Here is a 23,974-nt window from a genome sequence, read left to right on the forward strand (position 1 = left end):
GGCTACGTCTAATATTTTTGGTAAACCCAAATTACTCGTTGTAATTCATATTACATAGGCTACCATTCAAAAGTTCGGGGTCGGTAAGATTTTTTTTAACCTGTTTTAAATGTGTTCTCTTATTCACATAGGCTAATAGGCTACAATAAAACAGTAATATTGAGAAATATTGTGAACTGTTTTCTATTTGAATATATTTAAAAAATAAAACTTAATTTTGTGATGGCAAGGCTGAATTTTCAGCATAGCATACTCCTTAAGTGTCAAATGATCTTTCAGAAATCAATAGCCTGCCGATTTGCTGCTCGAAAATATATTATTATCAAACAGTGCAGCGCAATATTTTTGTGAAGACAATGATATATACAGTCAGTAGCCTACTTATATAGCTGTAAACAGCTCAATAACTCTTTTATTTTAAAAATGTATAGCTTACGTACGTGGGACATATGGTAGCATGAGCATCGCATTCGCAATCAAGTGACAAGATTCAGGGAGGAGTTTTAATAGAATGGCTGTGCATCCGTTGAAGAGATAGTGTCTCTGCTGCATGTAAACACAAAACAGTCCCACCCTGCCATACTGATACCTACCAACTGCTGTTAACAACATGTCCACCGGCACCGAGGCATGACATGACAGAAACGAGGTGACCCTACATGCCAAGGGCTGAGGGTATCTGAGCCTGCAAGCAGCACATTAAAATTGATACGCTGTCAGGTGAGGCTGAGCCCAGATAGCAAGAAAGTGTAGATATCTGGTATAATCAGTCAACAAAGTGTATGTTTAGTTAATATTAACAGGGATGTATTTAATGAAATCCTGGTTAACCAGATACATTTGACCATGTTAATAATGGGATGATTGTTTTGTAACTCATAAGGCAGATTTAATTTAAGGCTAATGGATATAACAGTAGCCTATAGGTACAGAAGTCAGACCAAATATGAAAAGGCCTAATATATTTTCTCTTTTCTAGTGCCTTTCGTTTTCTGAACCAGCTTCCATTAATCATGGGACTGGTATTTTCCATGATTAACATCTGATTGGTTTAAAATGATTATTGAACAATGCCAAGTGTTCCATTTGTGAAATGCAAGCAGTGAGGTTCTTTCTGCCAACTTGAACCTTTCCATCTCCATTTTTGGTCCTTTTTGTCTGGAATCTCTTCATACTGCATGTCTATTACAGCAGTTTTTATTGGGTGGTGGAGCGAGGGATAAATTGAAGCTAACAAGCAGGATATTTTCATAAATCTTTTTGACAGAACAATAATACAGACATTGGAGTTGAAAATGAGTTAAAGATAAACAAAGACTCATTTTAAAACATGACGTTGATGTGATTATTATCTATAACATGCAATATTTAGGTGAAATAACTTCCCGTAGAGCAAGATATTTTCTTAAAAAATGTTTATTTAAAGAGACCCCATTAACATTATATTTCATTAACATTACTCTAACCATAATATTTCATCTGCAGTGTCTGTGTGACATTACAACAAACTCAGCAGTGCATTTTGTAAGCGGAGAGCAGATAGAGATAGACAGTGTAACATTTCCAGATGACCATATTAGAAAGATGAAATTAAGCTTTAAAAAAAATACACGAGGGTTGTTCATTTCATTGTTCCTTTCAACATTACCTGAAATCTAAGTATACCAACACTGTACAGACCTCCGAAAACTGTGGGCATAGTGCTGCTGAATGCTATATATGCTATTGTAGAACATGAATCTCATTCTTTCAAACAAACTAAGCTGTCTGAAAAGAGCACGTTCGCCTGTGTTGAATGCATCACATGTATGCCCACACCATCACAACAGTCATATGCAATACTGTAGAAAAGTTGCATTCTACATCACAAGGTGTACAGTCGATGCAGGTTCAATATAATGCTGTCAGAGTTTCATAAGGAATAATGATCAGATTTAGTTTATTGTTGAAGTTTGCTGATTTACATAGGCAGGTCTTATAAATAAATATGGCTGAAACTTGAAAGTATGTTATTCAATGCCAGTGCTGGCTGAAGCTCTGTAGAGTGATGCAACTTCATCTTCGTTCTTCATGTAGTCGTGAAGGCTAGACTAAAATCCAGCTAGGTCCACCCTATAACTTATGACAAAGACCACAGCAATATAAGGAACTCATTCATTGGTGTTAAGGATATTTGAGTTATACATTTAATAACACTGTTGTGGACACCCTCAAAGTCACTCTCCGCATGAGTGTCTCTTTTTCTTTACAAAAATGGCACTTAACCCATCAGACCTCATAGGTTCTTTTACTGTACATCATTCTTCCCAAATGAGTTCTGGAAAGGGTTCACATTGTCTTGAGCGGCTTTTGGTTTTCCAGTGACAGCGGAGATGAGTGATTGACAGCTGATCCTTTCTCAAGAGCAGTACCCACAATGCACCTTCGGGTTGGCAGGCCAAAGAGATTGGTGATAGGTCAGCTTTCCCCCACAGTGACAGCAGAATTATATAAATTTATTGTATTGATTATCTAGATAGGAATGAAAGACAGAAACTTAACATTTACACAGAGTGGGTAAATGATTAATAAATTGCAATAATTACCATTCATTTAATTAGTGCTTTCAAGCAATTGCAACGGTCAAAGGCCTTGGCGTCGTTCCATCAAAATATGAAAAAAGGCAGAGAGCCGATCAGGCTTACTATTCTACAGTACAATGTTTCCCTTTGCTAAGTATATTTGTTTCAGTTTGCACTGAAGAGTAAGAACTTCAAAGATGTCAGTGTTGTTATTTTCAGCTAAAACTAAATCTATTAGAAATCATTTTCAGTATTTTAAATAAAGCTGAAATAAAATAAAATAAGTATAGAATGAAAAAATGAAACTGAAAAAAACAAACTAAAATTGGAAAAGTTGTCTTGGCAACTAAATGAAATATATTTAAGTACTAAAATTATTAAAACTAAAACTAAGATATAAATGTATTAAAGTGGTATATATATATATATTTTATTATTTATTTTTATTTATTTATTAAAAAGCACATAAAAATTACTTAAACTAAAATAAAAGCTAATTAAAACATCAATAAATACTAAAGTAAAATATAGCTGCAAGTAGCAATTATCGGGGCCAAGCGCAAAGAAAACGATAAGACATGCCAACATGGCTGGGAGTGTCAGACCAACTTGCAACATTGAGCAATTAAAGACATTTAAAGATGATTTTAGGCAAAATGGCTGAAAAATCATATACAGTAACTAATAATATGATTGAATGGTTTATCACTATCCCTTTCGCTGTTATGAAATTGATGTGGTATGGTCAGAGTGAGGAGACAATAACACATACAAAGTTTGGAGTCAATATGTCAATGCATTGCAAAGCCTGAGTAGTCATTTTGGCATCATACCTCAACTTTGGTATATTAAAATGCTATAAGAACTTATATGATAACGTCTATCAACACAAAATCCATAACTTTTTGTCGGCACCGGTCTGGGGATGATACAATTCGATTTTGGTGAAAGCGGTCTAGGAGGAGAAACGGTCTAGGAGGAGTTCGAAAAAGTAGGTATTGAATGAAAATCAAGATGGCGGACAGGAAGTTTGGCCAAATATGGCAAACTTGGTATCCATGTTCTCAGCGTGACCCAAGAGATCTATTAAGACCAGTTCCATTGCACTAGGATAATTTATTTATTATTTATTCGCATTTTTGGAAATTTTATTATAACTTTTGACCAAAAGGTGGCGCTGCCCCGAAACATTTTGAGTACTTTCAGGGCATGGTGCCGAAGACACATACCGAGTTTCGTAATGTTACACCAATGCATTTGTAAAGTGTAGCATTTAATACCATGGTATTATATTGTAATTAATGGCAATTTCCTTGTTTTGTTATATTACAGTTCCACTGTTTTTTGTGTGTCCTCAGAGTGAGCACATACATAAGCGTGTGAAATTTGGTGAACATATCTCACTTCGTTTAGGAGTTAGACGTTTATGTATAAAAACATAAAAAAATTACACCTGAATTTGATTGGATTTTTTTACCACTTACATTAAAAACTTTGACATTTGGGCATTGGTGTATGACCAGCGACTTGTGTTTCTGAATATCCTACGGTGGTTTCGTCTCGATCAGACAAATGGTTTCGAAGATATTCGCAAAAGTTTTTTTTAGCACTAAATCACAACGTTGCACTAAATCACAACGTTGCACTAACCATATTTTTGCAAAACCTAGCATGTTTGGTATCGTTGGACTCGGCTAGGATTCAGGAATGTAAGGAGATGACTCACGTGAAAATAAGTCAATCACATCCAAAGTTAAAAGCATTGAAATAATTTTATTTACCACCAGGTGGCGCTGGTCTGAAGCTTCTCAGACTCTTTCAGAGCATCGTGCCGATGACCCATACCAAGTATTGTAACGATACATTCATGGGTTCATAAAATACAGCATTTTAGTACAAAATTCAAAATGGCCAATATGGGACAATTTAATATCATTCGATTCGGCATATATCATGTTATAAACAAAAATAGAAATTATTCGTATCTCCGGACCAGTAGGTGGCACTGCTTGTGATGACATGTGCCAAGTTTGTCTGAATACGATAAAGCGTTGCGGAGATTACATCTGTTTTTGCAAGCACTGTGTAAAATTCGTTTGCGCTGTATTTGAGAGCGGTTTGACAAATCATCTTGAATTCCATACGTTTTTGTCAGCATGGTCTGAAAATTATCTGGTTGAATTTGAGTGAAAATTTTAGGTTTTTCGAAAATTCAAAATGGCGGGAAAATGTTAATGCCGGAAAATGATGTCATAGGATGCAATCGAATCGGCTTGAGCCAAGGAATCGGATGGAAAAAGAGTTTTGAGTCTAGCCCGTATAATTTAAAAAAATTATTAGCATAAACATGACTTTGGGCCATTGGTGGCGCTAGAGGATTGAGTTGGGAGACTCCAAATTTGCTAATGATTTCAATAGGTGCCTATGTACTTTCATTGCTTGGCCCCTAATAAATTATATTAAAATAACACTGATGTGCTCATTTATGAACTTCATTGTAGTCAGCAGGCTGGTAACATTGCTGTTATCAGAATTTGGAAAAAATGTGGAATGGGACTCACTTAACGCCACTTTGAGATGGGCCTACACCAGGCCGTCATAAAGGGAGAGTGCCTGTACAATAGAAGGGTCTCCCTTGGAGCCCTCCTGAAACTCCTGCAGAGTCAACATCCCATCTGCATTCTGTTGACAAAAGAAAGACAATTAGTCTTAAATCACATGATTGTTTTCAACCACAAATACTAGGTATTAAATGCTTACAGTTGGTGGCAGAACATATGCAGGGAATCAGGTAGAGACATTTTTAAAATAATGTATTCAAATCTCTTTTTCCTCTCAAGAGCTCCGTGCTCTTTCAAAGGTTCTTTTATCTAAGCTTTCCGAGAGGCTCTAGAGCTTCAATTTCGCGTCTTTCATGTGGCGTGCCTTCTGTGTTTCTAGTGCCTGACAAATAACAGCTCTCCTGACAATCACAGCAAAAATAACCCATTGTATTGAACCTATAGCTGTGAATACTTAGTCGTAGGAAGTCATGCGATTGTTATGGGATTGTTAAACAATGACTGAAAATTATCATAGAGTGCAATTTCCTATAAATGCAGTACATTTTCCATGTTTACTTTTTAAATAGACAACTATTTCTACAAGTAATGTTGTGCATGCGAGAAATAAGGAAGTGCAAGAAAATAATATACAGCATTAACCTTATCCATCATAGCAAAGATGCGGTCGACTCTTTTCTCTGGTGTGTTTTCCTCCTCAGGTAACTCCACTGTGTTCCCCTGCAAGACATAAACAAGATGTGAACTCCTGGGACACCTGGCCTTTCACAGCAGGATAAGAAACAACCTCAGTCAGAAACATGTTACCCATTCATCTCTTTATGTGGAAAATAATGAGAACTCTACAGTATATTTGTTTATATAGATATATAAAAAACTTTTGCCAGCCAACTGAACAAAAAGAACACGGCAATAAATATAAGCTAACTGCGTGCATTAGATCGAGTTGAAGGTGGAAAAAACTATGTAACCGATTTCAGCAGTTAAAATATGGCGAATTTTGAACATTTATTAGCATTCAAAGGCAAAACACAATACATGGCCAAATTTAAAATGCAGTGGTCTGGTGTATGTAAATGGAATTTTACAACAAGGTTCAATAATATTATTTTATATTTGATATAATGAACTATCAATTATCACTATCAACTATTAATAATGGTAATTTATGAAAATACTACTAAATAAATGTTTTAAAAGTACTGTTAATTATTGGTTCATCTGAAAAAACATATTGTTGTAACATGTACTGTATATTCTGTTTTCCCTGAGTTCCCAGTTATCATAAGTTTCTTTCAGTTCATTTTATATACCGTATGTTACCCTGGGTCACAAAAACAGTCACATGTCGCATGGGTATATTTGTGGCAATAGCCAACAATACATTGTATGGGTCAAAATTATATTTTTTTCTTTTATGCCAACAATCATTAGGATATTAAGTAAAGATCATGTTCCATGAGGATATTTTGTAAATTTCCTACCATAAATATATAAAACATTTATTTTTGTGAGTGAATGCTGCACAATTGCGAACATAAATGGACAACTTTAATAAAAAAAATTGCACCCACAGATTCCAGATTTTCTAATAGTTGTATCTCGGCCAAATATTGTCCTATCCTAACAAACCATACATCAATGGAAAACATATTTATTCAGATTTCATATGATGTATAAATCTCAATAATAATAAAAAATCAACCCATGTGACTGGTTTTGTGGTCCAGGGTACCTCATGTACCTCATTTGTACCTCATTTTAGATGCCACTGATATATACATTCAATTCATAGAAAATAGTTTTTTTACTTTCAAAAAAACAAATCTACTGGAAATATCTCATCTTCATATGTCCTCATAGAAATGAATGGTAACTGTAATAACTAGGATTCGTTTTACAGCACAGGTGATTAGGCCTCTTTGCCAATTGTATATGATCAGAACAGCATGAAAACATCTTGTGCGATCAAAAAAGCACACAGCCCTATTAAGCTTCCTGGAAGCTAGTATTTGCGAAGGTATAGTCATTGCAGTCTCTTTATCAATCAGATGCTCATAATCGATTTTTGGAGCTTTACAATAAACACCATGTTGGCCTTCCAAGAAAGCACTTTCATTTACTCTAGAAAGTTACGGTTCAGTGAGAAGCATATGACTCACCACCATCTGGTAAATGGCATCTACGATGTTCAGCATCTCATCTCGGGTTATGTAGCCATCATTATCAAGATCGTAAAGTTTAAAGGCCCCTGTGATAGCAATAACAATCAAGCAGATTAAGAAAACTCTCTCTCTCTCTCTAGCTGCCACATCTTCAAAAGAGAACAAGAGTGTAGCTTCTCATTAGTAAACTAATGTTAGACTTTTCTATTGATTATTCGACATGATCATCTTTTCATTAAACAAGATGATACATTAAAATGGAGTGGCAGACTTGTTCAGATCATCTAGTAGTGCATTCAGTGTGGGTAAGAGCCGTCTTAATATAAGACACTGAAATGTTACTCAGTCTTCAGACAGTCTTCTGCTCATAAATAAACACATATCTGGTGCAGAAACAAGAACGCATTGAGGTTCTGACGACAATATGAGATTTATAAAGAAATTCTGGTCTTACATCTGAGTTTTTCATCCAGTGTCCCTCTAGATGTGACAGACAGAGCTTGAATAAACTCGGCGAACTCAATGCGTCCATCCTGTGGATACACACAACAGAAAGACAGCATGGGAGCTGATAGGTGAAATGTAAAAAGTCTAAAGGGCTGAAAAAAAGGTTTGGTTTTATACAGCTTTGTTACAGACTCACACCTGAGATGAAAGAGACACCAAAGATGGCAAACAACTGCAGAGTGACACAGCAAAAAACTGCAGTTAAATACAGAAGCAGCAGGAAAGGCTGTTATGTTACCGTGTTCAGTACCAGCTTACAAAAGGTTATACATATTGGAAATGTCATTTTGACAGTGATTCTGAAGTGTGTCTAAATATTGCAGCACACAGTCCCACTGAGAATATAAACATCTGAGAATACTCTACAGGGGCATTGTCTGTCTGTCACACTTTGTTTAGTGTGTGTAATATTCTCTATAAAGCTCCTAAATAGCCTAAATCATCATTTTGCTCAGACTCAGACAGCAAATTGTTCTACAACAAAAAAATACTAAATTCTGCAAATCTGTTGAAGCTGCATTTCTAAAACTAAAATGGAAATGCCTAAATGTCCCTGTCGCTGAGTAAATTAAAGTGAATGGAGTGTTTACACACTTTATTTTGCTGTTCGGTCAAACATCTCTTCAGGGAGAGATTCAAGTGGCGATTATCGCCACTTAACTTTAAAAAGCCCCAGTAGGCTGATATAACAGTGCTTTTCTTTTATTGATGTCTCCTTTCTTCAGCCTTGTGTTACCTTGTTCTCGTCAAAGACGTTGAAGACAAAGGTGGCAAACTTGGTGGGGTCGCCGAAGGGGAAGAATTGCTTGTAGATCTTCTGAAAGCCAGCTCCGTCCAACTGACCACTGGGGCAGTCTTTAATAAAACCCTTATACCTGCCAAACGGACAGAAAAAATGAAACAGGATAGAGTGGGGAGGAAGGAAAAGAGAAAGAAGAAAAAAGAGAGACTTTCATTATGCGAGGATGAACCCAAAGACAAAACACAGACATCTCCCCCCTGTGAAGATAAACTGATAGCAGTGTTTACAGAGTGCTAGCAGTGTTACAGAACATGTATTCAGGGCATTTCAAGACAAATTGAACCTCTGTCACCCTATCCTGTAATTTTCAGAAACAACACTTGAGCGCAGTTTATTTTCTGTATGCTAATTGATCCGTGCAAAATCCGAGGACTATCATTAGGGGTCATTTCCGAGCAATTTGAGGCAAAGGGTGAAATCGTTGCCCAGGATATTACAGTGCATGGCAGTCTTCAATTGCTAATTCATTTCCAGGAACATCAGTTTGGATTCTGCATTTTAGGAAATATTTAATACTAATACTTAGCATGTAAAATGCAAACACTTTTTTAAAACACGTATTCACAGAAAGTTGTCTTTTCATGGCGTGTTAATTTAAGTCATTGTACAAAATGGCACTCACAATCATTATAAAAATCTCCAGCATATGTTGCAGTTAAAACACTTCATTAGCTAATTATTCATTAACTCCTCAGAGGGGCTTTCAAAGAGACATTTTTCACATTATGCTATACAGTAGCTTGATGACAGAATCCTGTCACAACATATGTGCAGCGCAATTTAATACGTAACAAGTGCTTTAAATGAACAAAACTAAATAGCTCAAGAAAATCTTTTAAATTGTGTTTCAGATGGGGATATATGCCATCATACCACTGTTATACAGTCACATAAAATTTCAGAACTAATTATTACGTTTATTGAACAGCTGTCTGGAGTACTTGATTCTGATTGGTCAACTGCAGCATTGTCTGGTGAAATGTTTATGTGCATATTTGACCATTGCTTCTGCAACCAATCTCTTACATAATATGTCTCTCTACACACTTTCTTTCCTTTCACATGATAATAATCTAAACTCAAATCACTAATGTACAGTGATTTACTTGCTAGCCTGAAATAAGTGGGATAATGTGCAGTTAGTCAGGCATTGTCATAAAATGAATGTATTCAGGATGACTGGCAGTACATTATAACTAGGGTTTGGTATCATTCAAATTTTAACGATTCCGATTCTTATCGATTCCTAATTTCGATTCCAATAAGGTTAAGGTTTTAAAAAAACTGGGTATCATTCACATTTATTCTTATTGCAAAACATTTAATTGTAGCTGAAAACCATGAACAAAAATCAACAGGCTAAAGAACACTTACACAAGGAACTTTTGCCTATATGGTTTAATAGGTAACTAGCCTAACTAATATACATTTCAAGCATTATTAAAGACAAGTAAACACCCAGTAATTAAATAATAAAATCGCACAAATAAACTGAACAAAGATATAATTGAAATAAACAGTGTTTTAAGGTATTCAGGTACAGAAACAATTGTAAAATAACACTGTCATTTATTCATTAAATATACATTACAAATATAGTTACAAAAGTTATTCAGTCAAGAAGAGTTAGTTGATTTCCTCTTTGTCTTTTGTTGCTTGATTGACGTTAGAGACGGCAGCAGGAATATTAAGTGAACTCAGTATCGCGCACTATACAGTTTGGACGAGTCTTCTTGCGCTTGAATGATAAAATCACTTTTTCTGTGTGTGCGGTTCGGATGTGTCGATAAGTGTCGATTTATTTTATAACAAGTAGGCTATCCAATTCCTGAGCTTAAGTATCCGATTCCAGATTTGGAATCCATTTTCAATTCCCAACCCTAATTAACTTACATTTTTCCTGAATATTCCCTCCCTATAGATTCAAATATCTACTTTTAATTTAATCGGAAAGACACTAAATTAACAATGCAGCTATAATCCACTAAACTCACCATGTGACAGAAACTTCTAGTTTTGATTTTAAAAAGCACAATTGAGCCACTTTGCTTAAGAAACTGTAAAAAGTTTAGGACTTTAATCTGCTGTATTCTACATGTATTGCTAAACAAGGGAACAGAAAAAATGTGTGTCTGATACACCTCCCCTGAAATACTCTGAAATTGCCTTTGCAAGGCTTCATCTACTGATCCTCTGAGGACTCGATACAGATATCTCAAAGGCAAGTCTACTTCTGGTATCAACAAACACTTCTATATCATCAGAGAAATGGAAGAAGAAAGTGTTGCGTACCTTGAGCTGTGTGTGTGTGTGTGTGTGTGTGTGTGTGTGTGTGTGTGCGTGCGTGCGTGCGTGCGTGCGTGCGTGCGTGTGTGCGTGTCTAGGCTTGCTGCTTTGCGATCTGATCAGAACTAGACTGAGCTCCAAGGGGCTCCGCTTTCAACACAAGACAGTAGTGCCTGTCTTTAACAGAGCTGTCCCCAGTGAAATGCCAGTGTATAAAGTACAGTGCAGTACATCATCCGTGAGTATAAGAATCAGACAAGAAGTGAAGGTAGGTTGTCTATTGGCTTACTCTAACAGATAAACACATAATAATACAAGGCTTTTTGAACAGTCACAGGAGATTGGCCCACCTCTGTAAATGACAAAAACTATTTTCCAATACTACGTACCGTTGATGGCCTCTTTCTGGATTGTTAGTCTCACTTCTTTGTTCCATGATTTTAGTTCTTTTTTCTTGCTCTTTCACTCTCTCTCTCTTCATCCTTCTCTCTTTCCATACTGGGCACCCTGCCTAGAGTCAACCGTTTCCCATCTGCCATGAGAGGCAAAGAGCAGCCATATGGATGTTGGCATGTGAAGTTAAGAATTTATGGGGAATTTGTGCTCTGAAAAGGCACTGAATATCTACAATGATGCGGTACTTAACAACATCCCCTTCCTTAGTGGCAGATTTTTCAAGATGAGCCAGTCAGCGTAGTAAATAGAGGTATGGCCATTGTTTGCTGTCAGAAATTGACCCATGGATCATTGATGTGTGCCATTTCTTTTCCCCTATCTATTCATATTTTGTCAAAAATAAACGTGCAATTCATATATGGCAAATTAGAACTATGCACTTAGTATGGATGAGAAAACAATACTGTCCGGTCCACTATTGGTAGTAATGGAGAAGGATGGACAGTTACATTCTTTAAACATTTGGATAATGATATCTTTGTTGAGATTTTAAATAATTGATTGATTTCCTGTTTATCTCAGTTGAACTCATGATGAGGACAGGTGCGAGAGAGGAATGTTTACAGAAAGAGGACATAAAGAGCACACTTACCACTGCTGAACTTCCTTCTCGGTGACTGCAAAACAAGAAAGGGTACAGAAGACAGTAAGATTTTGTTTAAACAACAGACACTAGATGCAAGTGTGGGAAAACTTTCCATGCTAGTCTAGACTGGTTTGTGCTGGGTAATGCTGGTTTGGTGCTGGTCTAGCTGATGGACCAATGTAACCACTAAGGGTTGAATGGAGAATTACATTTGAAATGAGGTAAGTAACAGAATGCTGAAGTAGAATTGGAATTAAAGTTGAAATTGTAGAACTGTGATAAGTGTATTTTTTTAACAAGAAAAAGAATGTTTGACAGGACAAACTTTGAATGGTTTGGCATATCCTAATTTTGAAGGTTTAAAAAAAAGTCTTGAGGTGTGAAGCCTTTTAATAATTCATAAATAACTCGCAGAGTGAATTATTTAACCAGCATTTATTGGCATGGGGCATGGAATTATACATGCTTGATTCTGGCAGACGAGATCTGCTACGCAGCTGCTGCTGAGAAAATACAAGAATTTGTTCAGCTTAGTTAAAATAACATACATAAAGGACATGCTGCTGAAAGAATATATATAAAAAAACATAACATATCTCTACAGGTGGTGCTGGGGAAGAGGAGGAGTTAAACAGAAGTTTTCATAATCGTACAGCAGGGTGATCGCAGGCTATGTTACAAATATATAGTTACGTGGCTCAAAAAGTACATGTGGTTGGCTAATGCCACAGCTTTAAAATAACCAACTAGCACTTTAGAGACTCATGACTGAACTATGAATACTACTGTTCAAAAGTTTAGGGTAGCTTATGTATGTTTTTTAAATAAATATTTTATGTTCACCAATTTTATGTTGTACTGTATTTGATAAAAAATACAGTACAAATAGTTGTATTAAGAAATATTATTACAATTTAAAATAACTGTTTTCTATCTTAATATGTTTTATTGATAGCAATGCGGATTTGGTGTTTGAGAAACATTTCTTATCATTATCAATGTTGAAAACAGTTGTGCAGCTTAACATTTTTATGAAACCGGTCATACTTTTTTTGGGGATTCTTTAATGAATAGAAAGTTCAAAAGAACAGCATTTGAAATAGAAATCATTTGTAATGTAAATGTCTTAAATGTCACTTTTGATCAATTTAATACATCCTTGCTGAAAAAAAGTATGAATTGTATGAACAGACAGAAGTATGAACAGACAGACAGATCATAGAATGAGTGAATTATTGGCATTGCATTTCAAGTAGATAACATATTGCTGCGGAGTAGCTGAATGGAGACAGGGAAACGTGGAAACCTGACAGGAGAACTGCTATATCTGTCTCTCACAGCTTAGAGGCAGACTGCCAAGTCAACACAACATCAGGCCTGTCACTACACTGTCACTACATTTGACAGCCACTGAGACATCGCAGAGAGAGCAATTCACAAAGATTTATTCCTCATACGCATAAGCAGACATACAAGTAAAGTGGACCAATAAATGAAATGTAAAATATAGTTATATATATATTGTTGCATTCCATCTGAACTTTTTTGTACACACGCGCTAGACTAAATGGGTGTGTTTGGCACATCTCGCTGTATCTAAAGCAACTTGTGTAATAATCGCAGAGTTCTTATGTTTAAAACTTTTAACAACGTGCCATGAGATGCCCCAGTAAGATGATACACTAGAGGATGATGCAACACTTTTGCATTTACTGACCTGATATAATATCAATATGTCATTGGCTCAGATGTCTTTGCAGTGTGTGTTAGTTTACTGTTTACATCTTAATACTCTTGAGTACTACTACATGGACACACACACACACACACACACACACACCTCATTGTCTGGGGCAGGAGTAGTCGTTACCAAGATTAGAGATGTGCATCAATGTAGAGCGAAAGGTTGAGAGGGGGGGGGGGGGGAGAAAAGGGGAATTAAATAAATTGTATAAAGATATTTAAGATTGGATCAGCATTTCATTGATTATGGATGCTGAGGAGAAATATAGCCTAATTGTTGAAAAAGATCTACGTCTACGACACTGTATGACACAACCAGGCCTTGAGGAGTGAGAGTACTAGCTGAAATATTATAATAAATGTATAAAGGAATGAAATATTTACATTACTAAAGGATAAATGTAACTAGTGAGTATGACAAAAAGATGTCTGGACCGGGAGAGGAGAGGGCAGAGGGCACTTGGTAACACAGGTGTGTCTCATCAGCACTCATGACCCAACATGACTCCATCCAATACATCCAATGCATCTGCTACAACAAAGAACAACAGAGAGAGAGAGAGAGAGAGAGAGAGAGAGAGAGAGAGAGAGAGAGAGAGAGAGAGAGAGAGAGAGAGAGAGAGAGAGAGAGAGAGAGAGAGAGAGAGAGAGAGAGAGAGAGAGAAAACAGAAGAAAAACATCCTTCTCCATCAAAAATGGAATTAATAAGATACTCAATATAAGAGACTCTGCGACCTCACAAACCATAATAGCCCATAACAAACCACAAAACATCTCATCTAATCTGCCCGTCACGCTGAAGGGCAATTCTACTCATTCTACAATGCCTCTCCCCCTCACTGTCAGCTATCATGGGCCATAGCAGCAAATTAAGACCAGTAAAGAGCAAGACAAGAGTAAAAGACAGAGACAGGCAAAGAATAATGAACAATCCAGTGCCTTGGGAGCCAATGCACTGTCAGAGCCATTTATAGGTCTCATATGTCAACTCAAATGATTGCAAGACACACGAGCATGTAAGGTACTGACTCTGAGGTGTTTTTTGTTCATACCTTGAGAGGAGCCATAAACTAAATCCATTTACATGTCAAAACACCAGTCCCAATTCTGAACATAAACTGTATAATTCTGCTAACATTAAGCATAGCGTCAGCTCTGGCAGGTTAGTCAGGCTCGCATCAGCTGACTCTCAGCTGATCCACGTCTAGGAATACAACGCCTATATACATTTATAAGCTCCTTCAGTGTTATCAGCAGCTATCGCGTTTCTCAGGAGCAGCTCCTCCCCAGCTCCTCCCGTCAGTCTGTATGGCATTCTGATTCCCCTTGTACTTTAAAATCTTGAATTAATACATGAATTATGAATTCATGAATTGAATTAATTAATACATTCATGTTGGTTCTGTTCTGTTTACCCTAAGGGTGATTATCGCTGCTCTTATCCATAGGCTGCATGGATGCACAGGGAGTTCTTGCCCAGAACAGAACCATACCGCCTAGTCTGGATCTCCAACCCATTCAATTTGGAGTGGCACAGTTACATATAGCCACGTTGGCTGTTACATCTGCAACGTCCTGCTTATTATTTGAAGCTCAAGGCTGGTCTGACCATGAGAATTCTTAATTTCCTCTTTAAATTCCTACCTTCTCACTTCTGACATCCCCAGATAAACTATAAAGTAAATGAATGAATGACTTTCTAAAATTAATTAAATTGATTACATTTTTTCCACTCCTATGGAAAAGCAGACATGCAAAACAACAACAATTCAGTCCTAACATGATCGTGCAGCTTCATGTTAGTGAAGCTGCACGTGAAGGGCATTTTCCCACTCTCCTGTGCCATGGAAGTTCTAAGCATCTCCCTGTAGCCCAAGACTGGTTGCCCACTGAAGCTAAGCAGGGCTGAGCTTGGGTTAGTACCTGGATGGGAGACCTCCTGAGAAAACCAGGTTGAGTTTGGAAGAGGTGTTAGTGAGGCCAGTAGGGGGCGCTCACCCTGTGGTCTGTGTGGGTCCTAACACCCCAGTGTAGTGATGGGGACAATATACTGTCAAAGAGCACCGTCCTTCGGATAAGACGTTAAACCGAGGTTCTGACTCTCTGTGGTCATTAAAAATCCCAGGATGTCCGTCGAAAAAGAGTAGGGGTATAACCCCGGCATCCTGGCCAAATTTGCCCCTTGGCCTATTTCCATCATGGCCTCCTAATCATCCCCATATATACTGATTGGCTTCATCACTGTCTCCTCTCCACCAGTAAGCTGGTGTGTGGTGACAGGAGCATTCACTAACAGGAGCATTCCTCTCCTCAATGCAGCACCAACAAGAATTATGACACCGGTTCCCAGCAAAAGAGTGCACAAGGAATAAGGGGTTAAGTTCGAGATATCAGTGCCATTGGACTTGCATAGTCCCAATGTTTGTGACTAAAGCGAGTAATATACACTCACTCAACTCAACTCACAGAGTCAATCCATTAATAAAAACATCTCATGAAATCATGTGAATCAGAGGACATCCCCAGCCAGGCTGCCTGTGTGGGCCACATTCTGTGAAGCAGACTCTTGGTAAATCTCCCTCACATAACGCCTGCTGTATTGCCTCTCCTGGACCACCCACTGTTATATTTGATTAAGCCTATTTGTGGACATAAACTCGATGATGAGACCATCATGAGACAATCTCGATGAGACTGACCGGCATCACCACAGCAGGGTTATCCTGTGTGTCTCTTTCTGGATCTCCAGATGCCTTCTCTTGACGCACAAATATAAGAGGGCATAGCATGGGGCAATGAAGTAATCATCTGACATATGTGCCTCTAAAAGGCCAGGTTCACACAAATGTTTGACATGAAGGTCCCACTTTATATTAAGTGGCTTTAACTACTATGTACTTACATAGAAAAATAAGTACAATGTACTTATTTTGTTCATGTTGTACTGTAAAATACTTTTTCTGCTATTGAGGTGTGATACAGGTAAGGTTAGGGACATGTGTGCTGGTATGTGTAGGTTTAAGGGTGGTGTAAGGTGTAAGGGACAGTGCCCGGTTGCATAAAGCACCTTAAGTGAAATGTTCCCTTAAGTTCGCCCTTATGTTTCCCTTAAACCTAAGGGTGTTGCAGAAAAATACCCTTAAGTGTTACTTAACTGTTTTTTTAAGTGAAACGTCATAAACACTTAAAATTTCCCTTAAATGCTTTTTTTCACTTAAATAATCCCTTAAAAAGCGTTAAGTGTTGCATAAAACCCCTTAACGGTCATTTCCCTAAGTATAACTTAAGGTTTGGAAATCGTAACCTTAAGAGTAACGCGGACAAAAAATAAGACGACATGGCTGAATTTATGGAACCAGCTGAAGATAATTATGTGCCAAGAAGAATTTTTAGGGATAGGGAGAACCCTATTGTTGCATGAATACCGTTTTGATCGACGCGCAATATTTGACATCACTAACAAACTAGACGGTGACCTTGACCGTGTCACAGATCGCAACCACTCTACCTGCGGTGTTACAACTGCTTATAGCACTGCGTTTTTTTTTGCAACTGGGAGTTTTCAGACGATAGTGGGAGATGTTTTCCACGTTCATAAATCGTCTGTCAGCAGAGTGGTTCACCGGGTTGCGGGGGCTATTTCCCGCTTGTGTTAGTGTTTTGCGTATCTATGGCAACAACAGACTTTTATAACGTGAATCCAGGATCGCTGTCGTGAAACACTTAAATGTTTCCCTTACCTAAGAGAACCGTTTAAGAGATTATATGCAACACCCTTAAGTTATTCTCTTAGGTAAGGGGAAATCGCCCCTTAAGTGTCATACTTAAGGGAAAAACTTAAGGTGCTTTATGCAACCGGGCACAGGTCAACAGTGTAATTACAAATGTAATTACATAAATGAATTACCGCTGCAATTACAAGCAGGTATTTTTAAAATATAAGTACAATGTAAAAACATATACATGTACACAATAAGTCTGAAATGAATTTCAATGTTAGTACATAGTAGTTAAAGCCACTTAATATAAAGTGGGACCGACATGAAAATTAGGTCAAATTTTTGCACTTGGTTTGTCTGTTCAGGTCAATGTGTAAAAAACAGAAGATTTGCTGAATGCAATTTTACTCCCTGACAATAGGTGGAGCTTATCCACCTTGTTTTTTAGGCAAGCACGGGAGCAGCCATTTGTAATTTGAATTTGTCTGTCTGGATTCCGGTGTCATTCGCTTCCAGTTATTTTTAGCTGTACAATACAGCTTGTTATGCTGCCTGATATTGTAGACTTTAATGTATTGTCTTAATTATACAGCACTTTGATAAATTCTTCTTGTTATTTCCCTAAAGCTAATAAATCGGAAGTCTCACACATTCAACAAAAACACCTTACTTCCACATTGAAAAATGGATAGAAAAGCAAAAATACCCTGGTATTTTTATTTATTTTTGAGTGAAAGACGTATTTAAAAAATAGAAGTCAAAAAGTATTTGCATGTTTTCAAACAGCAGTTGAGATTATTGTATTCTCTATGGTGTTTATTAAACAACACCAAATTAAATAGAGACAATAGACTGTCTGGATATTTCCTCTTCTAATCACTGTCTGTCAACTACAATAGTCCGTTCATGAGTGCCATCAAGTCATATTTGTATGCAACAGCAGCAGCTCTAGCATGTAATAAACGCAGAAATCTTATTGGATGGTCAGTTTTCATCACAGAACGATGGAAGAGCGACTAGGACCCTTTTTGTGGGGAAAAAAAAACCTGTCATACCGACAGCTTGCGAACAGGATTAACTTTCCAACTAAAATGTTTATTGCACTGAATTTTCACACTAAATATTTGTCTTATTGTGAAAAGGCCTTAATGCTATAAAAACATAATGGGACAATGTGCACCCTATCTGTGAAAAGTACTCTGAATCCGTGGCTCATAGAAGTCAATTTATGTCCAAATGGAAACAATGCTTGATCATTTGCAGAGCAGGTGGAAATAATCTAGCAAAAGTCTAGCAAGGAGGGGAAATCTATCAGCCCATTTCTTATCCTTATCATCCTATTTACTTATCGCTCCGGAAGACTACTAGCACTCTTTAAAACGGAACAATGGATTCAGCTCATTGTCATGGTGACTGACTGTAGAAAATGAACTAGAACAGAATGGAAAAAAAGAATGTGGGTGAATTAATGACACACAAACAATCTGATTCTGAGTAAAACATTATGATATTACACAGAGCTTGCGGATGTGTTAAGTGAAACAGGCAGCTGTTGTTCTGCTGAATCAATCAAGAGAACCCAAAGTACATTTCTGGCCGAGAGAAGCTGAACATAGCTGATGTGAAACCAGTGGTAATGACACAAAGATTGAGAGGTGAGTGGAATAGACAGTGTACACACTAGGCAAAGAGAACAAGAAGAGACAAGCTGCAACCAGGCTGAAAGAGAAAAGACAAGAAGGACTGGAGTGGAGAAAAACAATGTAAGAAGAGAGTCGAGAGAGGATACAAGTCTACTGGTTGATTATAGCTTGCTTGTTTGTTTTTGTGCATGTACATAAAGCTGTTACTGCAAAGCAAATATTTAAATGCTTAATGCACTCTTAATACTCAAATAACTGGTATTCTGTCATGACAACTCTTGGAGAGATTGGCATGATAATAGGCATGGATATGGCAATGTTAATGTATTTGGTCTTGGCATGAAGATCTGCTACGCTGCTGCTGCAGAGCAAGTACCAAGACTTGCCACTGCCAATACATTCACAGACATTGCTGTGAGCACATGCTGCAGTTGCACATGTAACATACATGAAGTAACCCTCCAGCAAAGCATGCAGATAAGACAGAGAGCCCTCCCCTGCACAAACATCTTTTCCAGATAGTTAAAGGCTGTACCGCCAATGCCAAATAAAGCTGTGATTTAGCCACTTTAGATTTTGAGTTTGGAGCACAGTTGTGCAACAGCTTTGCACTATTACTAACACTATTACTATTTGTAAAGCTACTTTTCACCCTTTAATGGAAGAAATAGACAATAAAACCATATACAGTTGAGTATACACATGCTGCTGAGTGAGGAAACAAGCTGCTGCTTAGGCAGATATGCATATGTTCATATGAACATAGACAAAGTCACAATGTAGCAAGTCATGACAGCTCTCTTCTTTTGTGTGTTGTGACAGAAATGGAAGTGAACAGATTATCTAAAAAGAAAAAATGAAGGGCAGGGACTTGGTTCTATCCATCAGTTTTTGATTAGATGGAGGCAGCTTGCGGTTGATTTTGAGAAAGGGTGAGATCAAGTAAATGATTGGAGAAGTCCAGCATACACCAGAGAACAGAGCATTCTGCCGATTCACAGTAAAAATCGAGTCGTGACAAAAAAAAATAAGGATGAATCCTTAACAATAAGATCAATTACATGCATTTAGAAAACAGATCCAATTCCATGTCATACTGACTTTAAACTCTTTTACTTTAAAAACATTGTATTGCATATTCCTAGGATTACTCAATGGAAGCAAATCAAATTTATTTTACAGAACCTAATAGTTTTCTCCTTGTTATCTTTAAACAAAATGTAAAAAATGACAACTTTTCTGCTTGACATGACTTGGGCTATGCAGCTGGCTACTGGATAATATTCACAGATAGCCAAATGGCATTTAAGCCATTGTTTTAGCAAATGATCTGGCAAATTCTTGTATTTAACAGCCACCTTTTACCATCCAATCAATACCAAAATCAAGTCCCACCCTATATCCTGTTGTATTCATAAATGCTTCATCTTAGATTAAGGAAGGAAAATAAGATGTAGACATCAATTCACATTGAATTGACTTTGATTATGGTCCTCCTGTTCAGAGAAGGCTGGCTGAGGCACAGAGGAGGAGCTGCTCACGAACACTGGAAAACTGGAAAGAGACCAAAGAGAAGTGTAACTCCAACCCAGATCTTCCTCAGCACACTTTGAATTCCGTGATGTGCCCACAGCATAGAAAAAAAAGAGGGTTGAAATGGATCTCAGCTAGACTAGGGTTGCTTTCAATCATTCGCTCTTAGTAATAAACCTTACCAATTTCAAAGAAATTACGCTGAGAGAAAAAAAAACCATCTTCAGGTCACTTGCTGCTGCATTAAACATTGTCTGAATAGTGGCTGACATGAGTCTTTGATGCTTGGCTTCTATTCCAGACATGGTCTCATTGAAAGCCTGTTAGATGTGTGCACTGCTCCCACACTGATCTAACCCTGCAGCGAAGGAGCAGGGAATTATTTCCTGACAGCCCTACTTTACCCCCCGTTGCGCACAAAACCAACCTCTGAAGATGCTCATTAAACATGGTTCACTACCGCTGGGAATGTGCTTAAATTCCATTAAAGTTTAAAGGAGAACTTGGTAGAATGTTAACCAAGATACCTAGTGGATCTTTGACAATTTCCTAGGAAACTAAAAATGTTAAATGGCCTAGCCCCAGAGAGTCATTCGTTTCTTTAGCACCACTGTTTCATACTAACTGCTAATAATGACATAACTGGTAATGCTGTATTCATTTACGAGGGAAAATAGGTTTGTCACTATTAATAACATGCATAATTTATACGGTTCAACTTAAATACTTCCCTCCAAAGTGAAGATTCTGGCATAATTTACTCATCCTAAATCTGTATGATTTTCTTTCTTCTGCTGAACACAAAAGAAGATATTTTGTTGCTAACCAAATTAACTGACTTTATTGACCAAATACTACCATTCTATTGACCAAAAAACAGAAGATATTATGGAATGACATGTGAGTAAATGATGATTTTTTTGAATGATTAATGATTTTTGAGTAAACTATCCCTTTAAGCCAAGTAAATTAAGAACAAATATGGATATGGGGAATCTGTTTTAATAAATTATAAATAAAAAATATAAATCATAGCATGATGCAGCTATGAAATTTGTATTGAGCCAGGAGGTCAATCTGTGACATTTAAATTCTCTACTGGTCAAATGTCTTTGCGCTATGGGAATTCACCAGACTTTAACTTTTTGCAGTCACACAGATAAAAATCCATCAAGCTTCATTGACTTCATAAACATTTAAGTTCAAGGCTGAATGGCTGAACTCAAAGATTAAAACCATCAAAGCTGAAGGTTTGCAAGAAAGTGGAATAGATATATTTTGACATTTGAAATGTATTATTTGTGACAAACTAAAAACATATGACCTAGTGCGCGACAAAATATCCTGTTCACTCAATAGTGTGACAAGACTAAACAAAACCTCTTCACATGTGCTTGTGTTTCCGCTCTTCTCTGTTCGTATGCGTACTATGAATGCAAATGAATTGAACACAAGTTCTAGTAACTGTGATTTTACACTAAAACAAGACAAAAACAGTTTTTGGTAATCCAGTCATGTAGACTTAATTATGTCATAATTGTCATCGCTCTTATACCTTCCCCTCTAAAATTTCACACTATGATTAATATGCAGTAGCCTATTAATTTCAGTAATCTAAATCAAGTCAAAGCCAGTTGATGTGATAATGACAATGCTAATATGTTTTCTCCACCTCAGGAAAGGATTGTTGCAATGCAATTTTCAGTTAGCCCCACACCTTATTGACTCGACGTGAGAGTTGCCTTATCTTCTCACAACAGAGATGCAAGCCAGTCAAAACACGCTTAATGATTATATGATCAGTGACAGAGGAAAATCAATGACCCCAGACATGAAATTATGATTCCGTTCGATTTATAGAGACATGAACATAATAGCCAAGCTCATAAGCAGGCAGGTAGGACACACACACACACACACACACACAATCAATAGTGCAGTATATCAGAATACAGCTTAGTTATATTAAGCTTATACTTCAGCCAAATGCAACTTCGTCAGATCCACCGATACATTTAAAAAAAAAGATGATTTCAAAGTAAATACGTAGTTTCCACTTAAAATCTTTTAGCTATAATGCCAGCCGTAGCTGGAACCAGCTTCCAGAAGAGATCAGGTGTGCTCCTAGTCACATTCAAATCCAGACTCAAACACATCTGTTTAGCTTTGCATTTACTGAATGAGCACTGTGCCACTGTTCGTCCGACTGTTTGCACTTTATTTTATTTTTTATTCTAAACTGTTTTAATTATTCTTATTTCTTTTGATTATTTTAATTTCTTCTATGTAAAGCACTTTGAATTACCATTGTGTATGAAATGTGCTATATAAATAAACTTGCCTTGTCTAAAATTAGAGATGGAAAAAAAGCAGCGTAAAAAGAAATAACATGCAATTAACCAGCACAAAATGGCTAGACATGAAAGAAAGGAACAAATACTCACAGTAGGTCTTTCTGCACAGCTCTTCCACTACCTCAGGCTTTAGTTTACTGTTGGATTTGCCCATCTCTCCAGCTGGTCACAACGGTTTATCCCCACTCCCAATTCACTCCCCCCAATCCCACCTTCCACTTACATTTAAAGAGAGAGAGAGAGAGAGAGAGAGAGAGAGAGAGAGAGAGAGAGAGAGAGAGAGAGAGAGAGGAGCACAAGAGACGCAAAAGTCCTTTTGAATCGTGCCTTTCCTCCAGACGGCAGCAGTGTAGAAAAGAAGAGGAGGAAGGACAAGTAATTGAGAGGAGCAAATTACACAGAAGCAATGTGACTACAGCATGCAATGCCCAGAGTTGTCTCTCCTCACTCGGAGGGAATGAAAGAGAGAGAGAGAAACAGAGAGGGCTTTAATCTGTCAACCGGCGTCCCTCCCTTTCCTCCAGTCCTATTGCCAGTGTCTGCGGTTTCTCGAGCCCAGGAGAGGCACTCTTCAGTTGGGTAATCGCTGCTGTCTGGCTCGGTCCACCTGGAAGAGGAATCGATTCACTAACTGAGTCAGACATGCAGACGCATTTGTTGGCTCTCTCTCTCTCTCTCTGTGTGTGTGAGTGGGAGGGTGCGGGCGTGTGTTGTCACCACGCTATGTGTTGATGCTGTTGTCCTTGACAACAGAAGCCACTCCTCTAGTGCTCTCGGTCCTAATGAATGAAAATACCCTTGTTCCCCTAAATATACCCCTGTGACAAAGGGGGTATATGTTTTTCATATTTCGTTTCTTTCGTAGTTTTTAAGTATTTGCATCTATTTTACTTCATGTAAACAATCATATTTAACATACATTTACTCAAAATTGTAAGAACCAACTTAAATTGGATTACATTTAAAACAAATAAATGTTATCGGTTAAAAAGTTTAACATGGTTTAAATATGGCTAGCTGGACAAGCAAGATTAGGTTATAGTTTAAATGTTGGAGA

General features: G+C 37.4%; 1 protein-coding gene across 3 annotated transcripts; it reads right to left on the minus strand.

Moving 5' to 3' along the window:
- Positions 1-1,407: 1,407 nt before the first annotated feature.
- ncs1a (neuronal calcium sensor 1a) lies at positions 1,408-23,628 on the minus strand. 3 transcript variants are annotated; one of them, XM_079606912.1, is made up of 9 exons: positions 23,008-23,121; positions 11,931-11,955; positions 11,272-11,414; positions 8,531-8,669; positions 7,742-7,820; positions 7,285-7,373; positions 5,765-5,842; positions 5,123-5,243; positions 1,408-2,511 (listed from the first exon to the last, which is right to left on the minus strand). In XM_079606912.1, exons 3-8 carry the CDS (start codon positions 11,361-11,363, stop codon positions 5,145-5,147), a joined length of 576 nt encoding a protein of 191 aa, XP_079463038.1. In that variant the 5' UTR covers positions 11,364-11,414; positions 11,931-11,955; positions 23,008-23,121; the 3' UTR covers positions 1,408-2,511; positions 5,123-5,144. The 3 variants fall into 3 exon arrangements, with proteins under 3 accessions (XP_079463038.1, XP_079463040.1, XP_079463039.1); XM_079606914.1 differs by lacking the exon at positions 11,272-11,414 and having other exon boundaries at positions 23,008-23,628; XM_079606913.1 differs by lacking the exons at positions 11,931-11,955; positions 23,008-23,121 and adding an exon at positions 11,524-11,542.
- Between the last annotated feature and the right edge of the window lie 346 nt (positions 23,629-23,974).

This window comes from Phoxinus phoxinus (assembly GCF_949152265.1).
Source record: "Phoxinus phoxinus genome assembly, chromosome: 3".
In the NCBI taxonomy this organism is placed as follows: Eukaryota; Metazoa; Chordata; class Actinopteri; order Cypriniformes; family Leuciscidae; genus Phoxinus; species Phoxinus phoxinus.